At 38.6% G+C, this 14,756-nt stretch overlaps 1 protein-coding gene across 6 annotated transcripts in view; it reads left to right on the forward strand.

Annotated features, from left to right (window-relative positions):
• SP1 (Sp1 transcription factor) overlaps positions 1-12,783 on the forward strand; it is a 35,621-nt gene extending 22,838 nt beyond the window's left edge. For all 6 annotated transcript variants that reach the window (XM_032211649.1, XM_032211647.1, XM_032211650.1 and 3 more), the window contains exons 4-6: positions 2,578-2,746; positions 4,433-4,632; positions 6,125-12,783. In XM_032211649.1, the coding sequence (XP_032067540.1) occupies positions 2,578-2,746; positions 4,433-4,632; positions 6,125-6,444 (689 nt within the window). In that variant the 3' untranslated portion in view covers positions 6,445-12,783. The remainder of the gene's footprint in view (positions 1-2,577; positions 2,747-4,432; positions 4,633-6,124) is intronic.
• Positions 12,784-14,756: the final 1,973 nt, after the last annotated feature.

A 14,756-nucleotide genomic window follows, 5' to 3' on the forward strand; every position in this document is an offset into this window, starting at 1 on the left:
ATTCTAAAGGATGCCAAAGGAAGGATATTGTGATTTGGAGTGCTGGTTTAGTATGGGAACAAAAAGCATCAATTGGAAGTACCAGTAAAGTTATCAATTTAAATCACAACTTGGGCATCTCTTGCAATGAGCATCACCATAGGTTAGGCTTTCCGTTGTGGATGTCACTCTAAATAAAATGTGAGATATTGTCAGCAGTATAAAAAGCTTTATAAGAATACTTACGGTATGTGGGATCAGGGCTCATAGGGAATACAGCCTTTAGTTCCTTGCCACCAACAGCTTCTGTGAGTCACTCACCTGTTAAAGAATATTCCGTATTTATCTTGTACTTGGAGCACTGGCGTGCATGGAATATGCGTTGCAATCTTCATAGCAGCATTGGCTTTAAGGGCAATATTTTCTTTTAAATAGAAACCACATTGCCGGGAGTTATGAAGCATTCTTGAAGACGGTTCATAACCCTTGGCTCAATTGAAATATACTTGGCATATGCTAATTTCCTAAAAAAAAAAGAGATTGCCTGGCCTGCTGAGCTTTACATCTGTAACAGTATGTGCCAGGTTTCTTTCCCCATGCAGGAAAATGACCGAACAATGAAACTTGTAGGAGAATAAACTGATTTGGGAAGGTGAAGTGGGAGTTATAGAAAAAGCAATTAGATGGCAACCTGAGCCTAGGCCAATACAATGGGAAGAAAAATAGATAGGCTTCAGAGCTTGCCATTCCTCCTGAGCTCACTGCCTTTTAAAAAGTGTTTTATATCTTGCAGTGGGAAACTCATCAGCACTGAGCTATAATTTGTAAGGTTTTTGTAATTGGATATTAGTTTTCAGGAAGGAAGAAGAGAGTGTGGTGCAGAAGTTAACACATGATTTCTCAAGCTTATATCCTTTCTGAAATCACCGTAATTAGACAGCTAGCAGGCTCCTCTGGATCTATTTCTTAGGAGTAGTATTATAGCATTATTCCCTATCCTCCCTTTATCATTGGGTTAGTTCACATCTGCTTCCCAGATTAGCTTTCTTGGTTTTTGCTGCAATTATTTCCAGCTAAACAGATACTTTAAAAAAAAAAAGATTTTTGTTAGCCCAGCATTTTGCAAGTTCCAAAAGAAACTCCTACAATACAACATATATACATACATGAATATATAACAGAAAAAGTTTCAGAAACTCACAGCAGGAATCAAACATTCAACATTGTGTAAAAGTTGAAATACATTTCAGATTATTAATAAGAATGGATATTTTTGTCTGTTGCATGCAGACATTGTAATAAATAAAGATATTGGCTTCTGTCATCTAGAGGGCCACAGCTGCCTTTGCATAGCACCACTGTGGCCATGTTTCAAAAGTTTTTAAGAGATTGGATAATCATTTATCTGAAATGGTGTAGGGTTTCCTACCTAAGCAGAGGGCTGGGCTAGAAGACCTCCAAGGTCCCTACCAACTCTGTTATTCTATTCCTATTCTATTCAGTGGAAAGTAATTGGGTCATTTTAAGAGCAGATTTAAGTATATCCAAGTATTAAGTTACTCATTTTGCCCCTAAACGTTCCCAAAACACTAAAAATGACCCAAATGTTCCCCCACTTCCCCTGGTTATACCCCAGCAGCTCTCTATAACTATTAGGATTGTAGAAATCTCCATCATATCTAGTTGTGAAACGTTTTGGAATATTAATTTTAGTTCAGAATGCCATTCAAGTCTGAGGAAGTGTGGTTAATTTAAAAGTTGGTTAGTTTGTGAATAGGCCAGTTGCAAACCATGATTTATGAACTTTGTATCTGTATACTGCCCAGATTCACTTGGATAGCGAAGTGTGTGGTTCTAAATTTGATAAATAAGTAAGTTCCTTCTTTCAACAGAGTTAAGATGCCTATTTCCCTTTTTCAAATTTTATGTTTAAATATTACACAAAGTAGTCTGGAAGTTGAGTCATGGCAACTGGACTTCTTTTCTTTTTGGTTTGAAACATTTAACTTTTTACGCAAGTAGCTTCTTCAGTGTTTAGAGAGAGTTTTATCATTCTATGTGTTATCGTTATGCTGAGTCGTGCTTACTCAAAAATGTGAAGTGCAAAGGCAAGAATGAAGCATGCAAGCCTGAGGTATGCACAAGGCTGATTGATGATGGCATCAGGATGCCATCTGTGTGTTAATATGCTAAGAATCCTAATTTCATACATGCCACTAGACACTGGGAATAATTTAATTAAAACAATTACACACAAACATTTGCCCCCAAATATGGCTGTCCTTTTCTTTTGCTTGCTTGTAGATGTGTCATCCAGAGTATTTTAAGACATTTTTTTAAAAGTTAATATATAAAACAAACTAGGAAAAAAAGACAGGAAGTGAAAGGAAAATTTGGAATAACATTTAGAACAACCTCTGTACAAATGATAATATAGTTGATATATGTTCTTGTGTTTGGATATATCCATTCTTTATTTTGACTTTCAGGTAGTGAAATTATATGTGTGATTAAATAGCATTGATTTGGTGAAAGATTTTTTATTTATTTATTTATTTATTGCTTTTGTGGTGGTAACAATCCCAGTTTCTTCTACAGGTGATCATAATGCCCATCTTAGCCTCCATGGTACTGCTGGAGATGGGCTGGCTGATGATGGAACCACTCTGGAAGAAGGGGACGGCAGTCCGGATGCCCAGCCACAGCAAGTCCGAAGAATGCGCAGAGAAGCCTGCACTTGCCCTTATTGCAAAGACAGTGATGGCAGGTAAGCTTGTCAAAGGAAAACCGGCTGTAAAATTTTGAGTGGATTCTGATGCAAAGGTTAGTAAATAAAGGAAGGGATTATCATAGACTCTTGGTTTAGTGCAGGCATGCCAAACTCAAGACCCGTGGGCTGGTTCTAGCCCTTGAGCCACCCTGGAAACAGCGAAGGACCTGCCCACAGTTTCTCTGCCAACGAAAACAGAGTACTGAGAGGCCCAGCGCACCACCCTGCTAAGCTCCGTTTTCATTGGCAGAGGGCAGCGGGAGACCATCATGGATGAAAATAGAGCCTGGGTGGACGCACGCTGTCTCCCCCCCCCCAGCTCCCGTTTTGCTAGTAGAGGATGGCAGGAGACTGTTACAGCCGAAAACAGAACTTGTTTTCGCTGACAGAGCGCTCAAGCCACCACAGATGTCCCCAGCACGAGTGACATTAAGCTGGCCATGTCCACCCCAGCCCCCCGAGGTCAGACACAACCCTGATGCGATCCTCAATGAAATTGAATTTGACACCCCTGGTTTAGTGCCTTAGAAGTAAAATTTCCAGTTTGGGAAGCATGTTCTGTTGGGGACACAAACTTTAAGTAAAAATCCTTGACATGTATAGAGTTCGGCTCTCTTGTGTCTACTGGCCTGCAAGGAAAAAAGATTCATAAAAACACATAGTTTGACAAAGTGGCACTATTTGCTTGCTTGCAGTGTTAATAGACAGCTAATTACAGCAGCCTCAAAGTGGTTTACGGCGTACAGGTAGTTCTTGACTTAACAACAGTTCATTTAGTAACAACATCATTGAAAAAGTGACCATTTTTCACACTTAGAAGAACCGTTGCATTTTCCCAGTGTCATGTGATCAGCTTTTGCAATCTTCTCATAAGCAAAGTCAACGGGGAAGCCAGATTCACTTAACAGCCACGTTACTGATTTAACAAGTGCAGTGATTCACTTAACTCTGGCAAGAAAGGTTGTAAAATGGGCCAAAATTCACTTTAACAAATGTGAATTTTAGCAACAGAAACTTTGGGCTCAGTTATGGTCATAAGTCAAAGACTATATAAGATCCATAAACACATAACATTAAATGATTCCTGTGTTGCATAGATCGTGGGGAAAGGTTACATCTAGAAACTTGTAACTATAGGGTCAGGATTTACTTTGCTCAATAGCTACCAAGTATATGCAAGCATACACCGCTCTCTTTTTCTCTGTGTTGGCAGAGCATTTACCTTTCTGGAAAGAGTTGCACTTTGCTTTTTCCTGAACCATCTGTGCTTTTCTAGGAGCTGCAAATAGCTGCTGTTGGGATATGTAATGCATAGAAGTTTTCAAAGTATGGGAGAACAAGCAGTGCAGAGACAATAATATGTGATTTAAATATTGTCCAGTGTGTCTTCACAAAGTGTCTTCCTTGGGCAAAAGACTTGGAAAGATTTGGGATGGTTTTGGTCACTTAATTAAAATGTAACCTCCATCCAGTTTGCCCCCATTATATTATTGGAGAGTTTGTGATTAGTACTAGATTTCAGTGGAAGACTGTGACTTCGATTCTAGCGTTCATGGCAATCACCGAAAAAGATGATGGACCATTTCTATGTGACAGTATTTCTTCTTTTTTTGCCATGGGGCAAAACAAATGGTAAACAAACCAATATTTCTGATTAACTCTTACATACGTCACCGTTTTCAGAGGCTCTGGGGACCCTGGCAAAAAGAAGCAGCACATCTGCCACATCCCAGGCTGTGGGAAAGTGTATGGGAAGACATCTCATCTGCGAGCTCACCTCCGATGGCATACTGGTGAACGGCCATTTGTTTGCTCATGGACGTATTGTGGCAAGCGTTTCACACGCAGTGATGAGCTACAACGACACAAGCGAACACACACTGGTAAGTGCAAGGAGCAATAAGTGCTGTGTGTAGCTTAAAGTGAAGGAGAGGTTTCGAAAGAGTTTTGCATTGGCATCTTCTTTGTTAACACAGCTATATATAAGTCAAGCGACCTCTTGGATATTCAGAATAAATTTACTTAAAGATTTAAGTAAAGCGTATGACACATCCCTTCCAAGTTTACTGCATGTAAAAGTGCCCCCTAGCACTCTGTAGTTTTTATATCATGGGTATAATGTCAAGATGTGTCTACAGTTACAGCTATTATAAGCAGCATTGCTGCTTTAAAAAATTGCAGTGGTATTTTGGAGCAAATACCTCCCTCCCTTCGAAATTTTAAAAATGAAATAGCATTGCTATAAAATGCAGTGGGGATGTGGAGACAGAAAGTGCTTTGAAAATAAAGTTTCCGGAATGTATTTGCGTCACTCCAAAACAACTCACTGTAATAGTAAACGAATATAAAATAGCAAATTTAAAAGTGTTAAATAAGTATAATCTTTATTGCCATTGTACTTAAATACAACAAAATAGAAAGTAAACAAAATAACACAAATGGCAAACGTGTGATTATAAAACAGAACTAAATATTATTTAATTTGCTTTCTGCTTTAAGGGCTTGTAAATGAGCCTTGAATTGAAAAATGAGGATCGGGGCATAAAGAGCCATATGAATGTGCAAATAATGCCCAACATGTGGGAACATTCAGTTGAATAAAAATTAGTCTAGACCTTTGTCAAACTGAAATCTAAGAATTGGTTTTTAATTTTTTATATACCATTGTTTATATTGTAATATAGATTATTTTTATTGTAAGCCACCCAGAGCCACTTTGCCATGGGATGGGCAACATACAAATTTAATGGCTAAATAAATAAAATAAACTATGCAAGGACATGACATTTAAAATGTCTCGTTTTTAGAGGCCTGCTTTGTACAAACTTATTTGGATGGCTAATATTTGTTGAATGTAAGAAAGCTGAAATACCTTCATAGAATGGGGAAAATCAAGTGATTATAGGCATATGACTGGTATATTTGGATGGCATAAGACTGATGTCTGAGGAAATCTACTCTTCAAAAAGAAACCACAACAAAATAGGCTCCCACATTGGGCATTATTATTACTATTTTATGTAGATCACCCCAGAGAACTTAAAAAGTGGCTTGCATAGATAAAAGCTACTCTTGATATAAATAAGGATCTAAAAATAATAAGCTTTGTACAGCTCTGAGAAAGAAATAGAGCTAGAATAGCTGTCATTAGGTTTACCCTTTGTAAGTATTTCCTACTAAGTTAGGGTCCTGCATATGCCCATTTCAGTAACCTAGACTGGAGGTGACGAGCATGAATGACAACCAATTCTGGCTGGCTTGATACACTTTTTGCTGATTGTCTAAAAACAGGACACGGTTGATGGGAAGACACTGAACTGCTATGTTTTAAGAATGAAATGAGTGAACAACTTCATGATTGTTTTCTTCCTTCAGGAGAGAAAAAATTTGCCTGTCCCGAGTGTCCCAAGCGCTTCATGAGGAGCGATCATCTTTCTAAGCACATCAAGACCCACCAAAACAAGAAGGCAGGCGCACCTAACAATGTGGCTATGGACGTCTCCGCAGTCGCCATTGATGCGAATGCTTCTGGCGAGGGCACCGGTGGGGCAACCCCTTCGACCCTCATTGCAACCAATATGGTGGCCATGGAAGCCATCTGCCCAGAAGGCATCGCACGCCTTGCAAGCAGTGGCATCAATGTCATGCAAGTAGCTGATCTCCAGTCGATCAACATCAGTGGCAATGGATTCTGAGAATCTGCCTGATCTTGTATAAATGTGTGGATTCTCAAGATCCAAGAGATGCCTTTCATTACAGAAGTGTGACAGAAGTTGGGGACTCAGCTGCCACATCCAGCTTTCAGATACTATTTCTGTCTCCCAGGAATATTGTGTGCAGAATAAGGTCTGCTTGCTGTATAGGTCAGCCTGGTGATGCCTAGAGTGAATACTTGGGAAATGGGGATGGTCCAGGACTGATTGATTAATTTTTATTTTTGCTTTTTCTTCCCTTCCCCATTAGGTCTCTTCACCTTTATTAAGTACCCCAATGCCATCATGCCTTGGTTCTAAATGTATATGATCATTGAAATACTTTTTAGCAGAAAAAAAATCTATATTATTATTGTTATTATTGTAATTATATAAAATTATAAAATATGTTCTTTTGAATGAAAGAGATTAAAAAGTGCTGCAACCAAAGTCTTTGGTTGTAGTTCAAATGCCTTAACTTGGAATTTATTGAGCTGTTAAACGGCGCTCAGGCTTATGTTCAGATGCTATATTGCATTTTAATTGTAACTATAAAAATATGAAATTCAGCTTTTCTTATGGTTAACTTTTAGATTTGTCTTCCTTCTCTCCCTCCCCCCTCCATGTTCTCTTCCCCTACTTGATTAGACTCTCATACCTACCTGTACCTTTTTTTAAAAAGTTACTTGCTAATTTCCTTTTTTTTTCTATATATGGAGAAAGGAGTGTCTATTTAAGTCCCCGTCATCTTTTTTTCTACCCAAAGTTGTAGGGTCCATGACCCACTGTGTGTTCTGAACTTTCAAGGGAAAATGAGCCTAGGAAAAATGAAAACGTGACACAATTTACGTTCCTTTGCCTTCCAAATGCATGAATTCAACTTTTAGCCCAAGGGGAATTCTTTTCAGTTCCTAGTGTAAAGCAGTGAATCCTCTTTGTTTAAAAGTATTTGTGCATGCATACGATCCAGGAGATCCACTCTAAGAACACCAGGAAACTTAAGGGTGTGGTGGAGAGGTCTTTATATGTGTTATGGCTCAACTCAAGCCATTTTACTACAGTGCAAGTTGGAACTATGGTATTGGACTCTGTTGTGCTTTGTTTAAGATCTTGACAAATGCTATGGCCATGTAGTTAAAGGGGGGGAAATGTAAGTTTGGGTTCTTTTAGCTTGAGATATTGCATTGCTGTGAAACACTAAGGGATTTGCCCAGTTCTTTCCAAATTGACAAATGATCCAATATTTGGCTCAGTTGCTGGGCCCTCCATTGAGAATAAATTATGAATTGGCTTTTGTATCTTCTATTTGTAACTTCTTTTTTTAGCAATTTAGTGCTTGCTAGCCAGCTTGCTCCCTTTACGAGGTTACACATGAGAACAATTATTATGAGGAAATTGGAACAAAGGGAACTAAAGTGGAAGTTCAAATACCAAAGAAATAAGTGAAGAAGGCCAGTGCTTAACAAGATATTTTTTTTAAAAAGTGATGGGGAGTGATGCTTGAGTATTTGCAGAATCTCTGTTAAGGAATGGGGCCTTGTGACACTCACCTCCACCCCAGTAAGTCTTCAGACAGTTCCGGCATTGTTCTTAAAATCTCTTTGTGTTTAGTGTGAACCAGTTAGACAAATTGTTCAGAACCTTACCAGATTGTTCAGCTGATCAGTCCTATGTCCTTTTCCCTTTGCTACTTAAACAAGGCAGCTCCTCAGTTAGCATGACCGATTTTCTTTTATTAAAGTTTTGAGGGAAATATTTAATTGTTACATAGCCTTCATGAAGCTCCTGCCTCTTACATTCTTCAGTGCTGCTCATGTGCATGGTGAATTTCTATGCCCCAGAAAATTTACAAAAGGGTCCATGAATTGTTGCTGGGGTATTATAGCTGGCCATTTACATGTTGCTTCCGTTGCTTTGCTCTGAAGTGTTCTCATCATTTCTCACATCACTCCTTTCAGTAGCATAAAAGCCAGTTTATTTTTTATTTTTCTTTGCCTTCAGTATAAAGTGTTGTGTTGGTAACATTTTGATGCCTCTCTTGCCATGTCCTGTTCTGTTTTCCTTTTATTGTGTTGACCACCCTCCTCTCTGCCTTCATCTGGAGCCGTACCAGAATCATATGATTTATAATATGTATGTTACAGTGGTTTAGCAGAGCTGAATTACGACATCATTTTCATCAGGGACAGAGAGAAAATATCATTTTTCCTTCCTCAGGAAAACGCTGGAGTTAAAATTAATGGTCCCCAAAATTGTCCAGGTGCTTGCATCTGTGGATCCTTGGAGTCCCTTACCTGGAGTTGGATAGCGTTTTCACGATCTTGTGTTTTTGAGTTTTTAAAAAGAATATTCTTGTTTCACAAATGCTGCTTGTTGAGCTGAGAGAGGATGGAAACAAGACCAAAAAGCATAAGTATCTTAAAGCATATCAAAAACAAGAAAGCCGTGGTGTAAATTGTTGACTTCTGTAGCGCTTGTGAATTATTTGCACTGGTGAACTGATTTTGCTCAATCTATTTTGGGTGAGGTGAACTTTATCACTCCTTGTTTAGCCTTTTCCCTTTTTCTCTACAATTTCTCTATTCGTTTTGATGGATTGGATTGGGAAGGGCAGATTTATACCAGTAATATAAGAAACATACAACAAATATAAAGCAACGTACAACTAGGAGGACTCAGTAAGTATGTAACTCAAGCATTTTATTAAGAAAGAGTTTCCTTGTCACAGAAGTAGGGATTTGTGATCTTCCGGGTATTGCTGTTAGATCAGAGATAAAGCAGATTGTATTCCTTATACAGTGCAAACTCAGAAGCAAGAGAATTTTTTTAGGGTCTTGGAATTGGATGTTCCAGAGACTTAAGGATTGTAATAGCCTGATAGAAGATGACTTTTACTATGATAGGTTCCAAGTACTGTAATACCATTACTGAAATAATTGGATACAAGTATTATTTGCCATAGTGAAGGGAGCTCGATGTTCCAGATAAATTTAGTCCCATATAGTATACAGCAATAAATGAATTGCCCCATACCTCAGGCTGCTGGCTTATTCCGGCTATTTTAAAACTCTTGCTTCAAGATTGCCTTAGTGGTAGTTATTTCTGGGGTTGGTGGATGGGAGAGCAGTATGATACCTATGATGCCCAAGTTGTCATTTGATTCTCAAATTTGGGAAAGGAGAAATACGTTTTTAAGAAAAAGTAAAAATGCTCCAGATCTCATGACATTTTTGTTTATACCTCCCAAACACCCACAGACTTATTATACACGCAACATGTATATGCTTATGAAGGATTGCAGGATAGATAACTATTCTTTCAGAAAGTGGGAACCAATTCTTTTTTTCTTTAAACTTCCCTATAATGCCAGATCGTGCTTGTTAATGGCATCCATTCTCAAGTATCTGTTTTCCTAGCAGATGTGGTGTTAATGGAATGCTGTTATGACCTCACCGTTTTTCTTCTGCTACAGCAAAGACCACTAGCTTTTTCTCAAGTGCTACACTGGTCTGCATAAAAGCCTGTCTCTATTCACATTTACACCTTTCCGCAACTGAGGAAAAGGCATCCTTTTTAAAAATGCACTGGGCGGTTCTTGTTATTTTGAACATTACTTTCACTCAGTTCAGTGTGACTTGTAGAAGGAATCCATCTATAATCTGTAAATGATTTTTTTTTGTCTTGACAGACTTTCTGAGTCTGGTATCTCAGGTTGGCCATCACAGAAGATTTATGAGTCTCTCTCTTCTCGGCTCCTGTTTGTTTTCTAAAGAGCAATATTTAGTTTACAGCTATTGCTACAAACTAAGGAAGCCAGAAGGAGGGTTCCTAGTTAGTGATAGAAATTCAATAAATCTGTGAAGGGTGAACCCTTAAGGAAAGGGAAGATGCTATTATAAATCTCTTTAATTTCAAAGGGCAGGAATAAGGAGAAAGGGTGAGCATTTTTATTTGTAATAATCTAAATCTGGAAAATGAGCTGGGTGCATGGAAGAATTCTGTTTGGGGAATACTGGGGATTTTAGGTCCCTTGATAGATGGCAGTATTTATTTCTCCTAAGTTGTGTAAATATTATCTCATTGCAGCACCTGGCAACAATTGCTTTTTTTGTCATACGCTTTTTCTGTGTTTCTGCTAGAATTGAAGGTATTTTCTGCAGCATCCAAAGTAAATATATGCATGGTATATGCCAAATATTTAGCAGAGTATTGAGGAAAGTGGTCTTTACAAAGATTATATTGTATAGTAGCATTGAATTCCTTATGTATGTGTCCCTCATCCCCCCCGACCTAAAAATGCTCCTTTGGTTTTCAACCAAGGAGAGAAATATTTAACTCAGGTCATTTTCTCTCTCTTTTTCTTTCATGTATAGATAATATTGACTGAAATAGGCTCTTATGTGTACTATCATTGAACATAATAGCAATTACAGAAAAATTGACAGAAAAATTGACAGAAAAACATGCAGTAAGTGCCTTTCCTGGAACTTAAAAAAAAAAAAGTCAAAATCATAAATTTTCTATGGGAATTATCATTGGCTTGAGACCACCTTGGCTGCCTCTTTGGCAAGCCTGTGACACTTTCAGTAGCACCGTGTTGAAGTTCTAATTTTGCATTCCATTTAAACTCCTAACTAGTTGTTTTTTTTTAATTGTCCTGAGACATGAATCCCCCCCCCCCCCGGTACCATAGCATCACTTAGATTTTTCTTCTGTCGCAAAAGAGGTCTGCTTGCATCATTTGGTTTTAGTTCAGCAGACAGGAACTCAGATCTTTGAAGTCTTAATGTAACCACGAGTGTTTTATTATGCCTGCTTGCATGCATAAGAGATGCATGCTATTTGAAATAGCGTCCTTGGAGAAATCCCATCTGCGCATGGGTAGCCATGTAGGAAAGTCTTTGGTGCAGAAAGATCTGGCCTACCTTCTGTTTCCCTTTGGACTCTTATCATTTAGATTTTTTTTTAAAGTGTTGTTCACACAAGTGGCAGGGGCATCCACATTTGGTGCCACTTCCCCCTCATTTTTCAGTTTCGTTTTATAACACTGTTTGCAGAGACTGTTCTGGTGATCTGGTCAGAATGGTAGCGTGATTTTTGGTCTTCTGCTGGGCTGAGAATGTCTGTTGCTTCCAAAAAATGGCCTCTGCTTACAAAGGGCACTGCGCACGCACACACACACACACACACCATCCTTTGCTGTGTGTGTGTATGTTCAGAACAAAGCTCAGTTATTTGTATGATCAGCACTATTGGACTTGAGTTGTGTTTGGTTGTTAAAAAGAAAAAGAAAAAAAGAGCATCCCTTTCCGGAGGCTATTTCTTTTGAGTAAGGTTTGTTGTCTTATTGAATATTTTCCCATCGAGATGGAAGGGCTTCATGAATTTTGAAAATGACTGTCCAGTGAAAGAGGGCAGGGTAGTCATTAATTGGACACTTGCTGCATGTGTGAATATGTCTCAATTCCAAGAAGATTATTAATTGAAGATGGTTTAAACATGTAGTTGCAAACTGGGTCTTGGAAAAGCTTTACTGAGCCTCTGTTTATACAAACTGGCCTTAATATAAAATGTGTACATAAAAGGAACCTCCTTCTTCCAGATGGTAAAACCTGTTAATTTTTATATTCTCTTAAAATTACTTGCAATGCTGTTTTTTGGAAAAAAATGTGCCTTTCCTTTTATAAACAGGAATTGTATATAGTTAAGCCAATGACATCAGCCTTAAGAGATCTCTGTAGCATTTTGTGCCTTGAGCCAGACTTTTCTATATTAAAATCTTGTCACAATCCAGTTTAAATGGTCCGCAAGTGTCAAGTAATTAATTTAATTTTCCTAATCCACTGGCAAAAAGATGAGCACTTGCTTTTCATGTGCTTTGTGGTAGGGGTTGGGCAGTAGGGAGTTTCGGCTCAGATTCCATGAAATAATGCATGTACTTTTACATCATCTCCAACAGCTTGTAATTCTCTTCCATAGTAACATGGTTGCCTCTATATTTGTTCCCGGGAAGTGAAAAGTGATCTAAGGTGGATGCGTTTTTTTTAATTACTATTTTTGTTTTCCTGGTGCTTATAGCACAGCTCTGCAGTCACTTAAGCCAACCTGTAACACTGGCAATAAAATAATTTCGTCTATTCTATGTAAAAGACTGTTTGTTTTATCTTGTAATAATGTATATGCTTTTTTTTAAAAAAATCCAATTACCTATGTAATGATGTCTGAAACACTTTTAAAAAGTGCTATTTTTGTACAAAGATTAAAATAGTTTGCCTCCTTTGTATACTGATTACATTTTTTAAATGAAAGGAATAAACAAGTATCTACAGAGTTTGTATTTAATCTGGCTGGCCATATGGATTGTGTATGTCTTTTCTCTTTACTTTGTTATATAACTCGCTAAGAAATCGTGGTTTCATACTGTTGTATGATTCTGGTTATTTTACATTGCTGGCTTCGTATTTTACTAATGTGGACACTGACAGCCAAGTATTAAACATTTAATAGTGTTCCTTAAACATTTAGATACAATACTGAACTACAGTATCCTCTGCCTTAATTTTCTAAGGATACTTATAGGATCCACATGAGGCTCGGATTCATTGTTGAAAACAGATGAGGTGCTGAAGTGACATTATCTTAGAATACAATTACAAAAGTGAAAAATTTTCATGGGAAGAAATTATATACAGTGTAAAAAAAATTACATGACAATCAAATGTGGTTTAAATGTGTCCCTCTAGAAGTGTTTTTACTGATATATCTTAAGTTAGCAATACAGTTCTAAAGTGCATTTGATAAAAGGAAACCATATGAATATAAACAAAACCATAAGGTTTGTTTTCTGTAAAACAATACCCTAATTAAGAACTAACAAGGAGAAAGCCACTTCCCCTCCAATGCTGGCAGAGTAAAGTACTTGCATATATGCAAGAAGCAAACCCCATGCTAACCACCACTGATGGCGTAGGTGATGAAATGTTTGCAGGCAAACAAGCTCAGAGCACCAAGGACCCCACAGTTACATTTATTCTCTTCTATTGGTAAAGCTTTCTGCCTAAGGCAGGACTAGAAACTAGAAATCATCAACTCCTGGTTTCTAGCCTGATGCCATAATCACTACACCAAACTGGATTTTCTCCTAAGTGTGTCAAAGTATGTGGCATGCCCCCCTCCCTTGTTTTATTGTAAGCCGCCTGAAGTCCTTCGGGAGTGGGCGGCATACAAATCAATTAAACTATAAACTATTTTGATGCTTGGAAGCCCTCACCTTTTCTACTGTAACACGCTCTACATGGGGCAGCCCTTGAAGAGCATTCGGAGACTTCAGCTTGTCCAGAATGCAGCCGCATGAGCGATTGTGGGTACACCCCGGTACACCCACGTTACACCTACGTTACACCTATCCTCCGCAAGCTGCACTGGCTGCCTATTGGACTCCAGATGCGCTTCAAGGTGCTAGTCATTACTTTTAAAGCCCTACATGGTATCGGACCTGAGACCGCCTTCTGCCAATTACCTCCTTACGACCAATTAGATCCCACAGATTAGGCCTCCTCCGGATTCCATCAATTAGCCAGTGTCGACTGTCGACCCCTCAGGGGAGGGCCTTCTCTGTGGCTGCTCCGGCCCTCTGGAACGATCTCCCCGTGGAGATTCGGACTCTCACCACCCTTCAGGCTTTCCGCAAAGCCGTCAAGACCTGGCTGTTCCAGCAGGCCTGGGGCTGATGAGTTCCCAGCCCCACTCGAATTGTTGCGGCTATTGATGAGTTTTTTAATCCGTTTTTTGTATCTTGTTTGTCTTGTTTGTTTGCTTTGTATTGCCCCCCCCCCTTTCCTATTTTGGTTTGTTAGCTTCCCTGAGTCCCCTTGGGAATAGGGCGGCATACAAGTTTAATAAACTAACTAAACTAACTAACTATCTTCTCTCATAGGTTATGTTTTCCAATATTTTCTTTTTAAAAGCCATTCCTTTTCTTTTGTTGCTGATTTTATTATTACCCATTGCTGGTTAAGTCACAACAGATTAATTTGAATTAGACTTGAGATTCAGATGGAGCCCCGGGTTGAAAAGCAGTTGCTATAAAGGTGAGGAAGAGGACAACACACTTTGGAAAGGGAAAGATTTCTGCCCCTGTCCCCAAGGGGAGGAAATGATGCAATAAGTGATTGGAAACAATTTGTTGGCCAAATAGTTTGTCAAGTATCCTATTTTCTGGGAGACCTGTTCTATACAAACAGTCCTTGACTAACTAGTCAGTTAATGTCCATTCGAATTTACAATGGCATTGAAAAAAGTGAGATGACCATTTT

Source organism: Thamnophis elegans, chromosome 2 (assembly GCF_009769535.1).
Source record: "Thamnophis elegans isolate rThaEle1 chromosome 2, rThaEle1.pri, whole genome shotgun sequence".
NCBI lineage: Eukaryota > Metazoa > Chordata > Lepidosauria > Squamata > Colubridae > Thamnophis > Thamnophis elegans.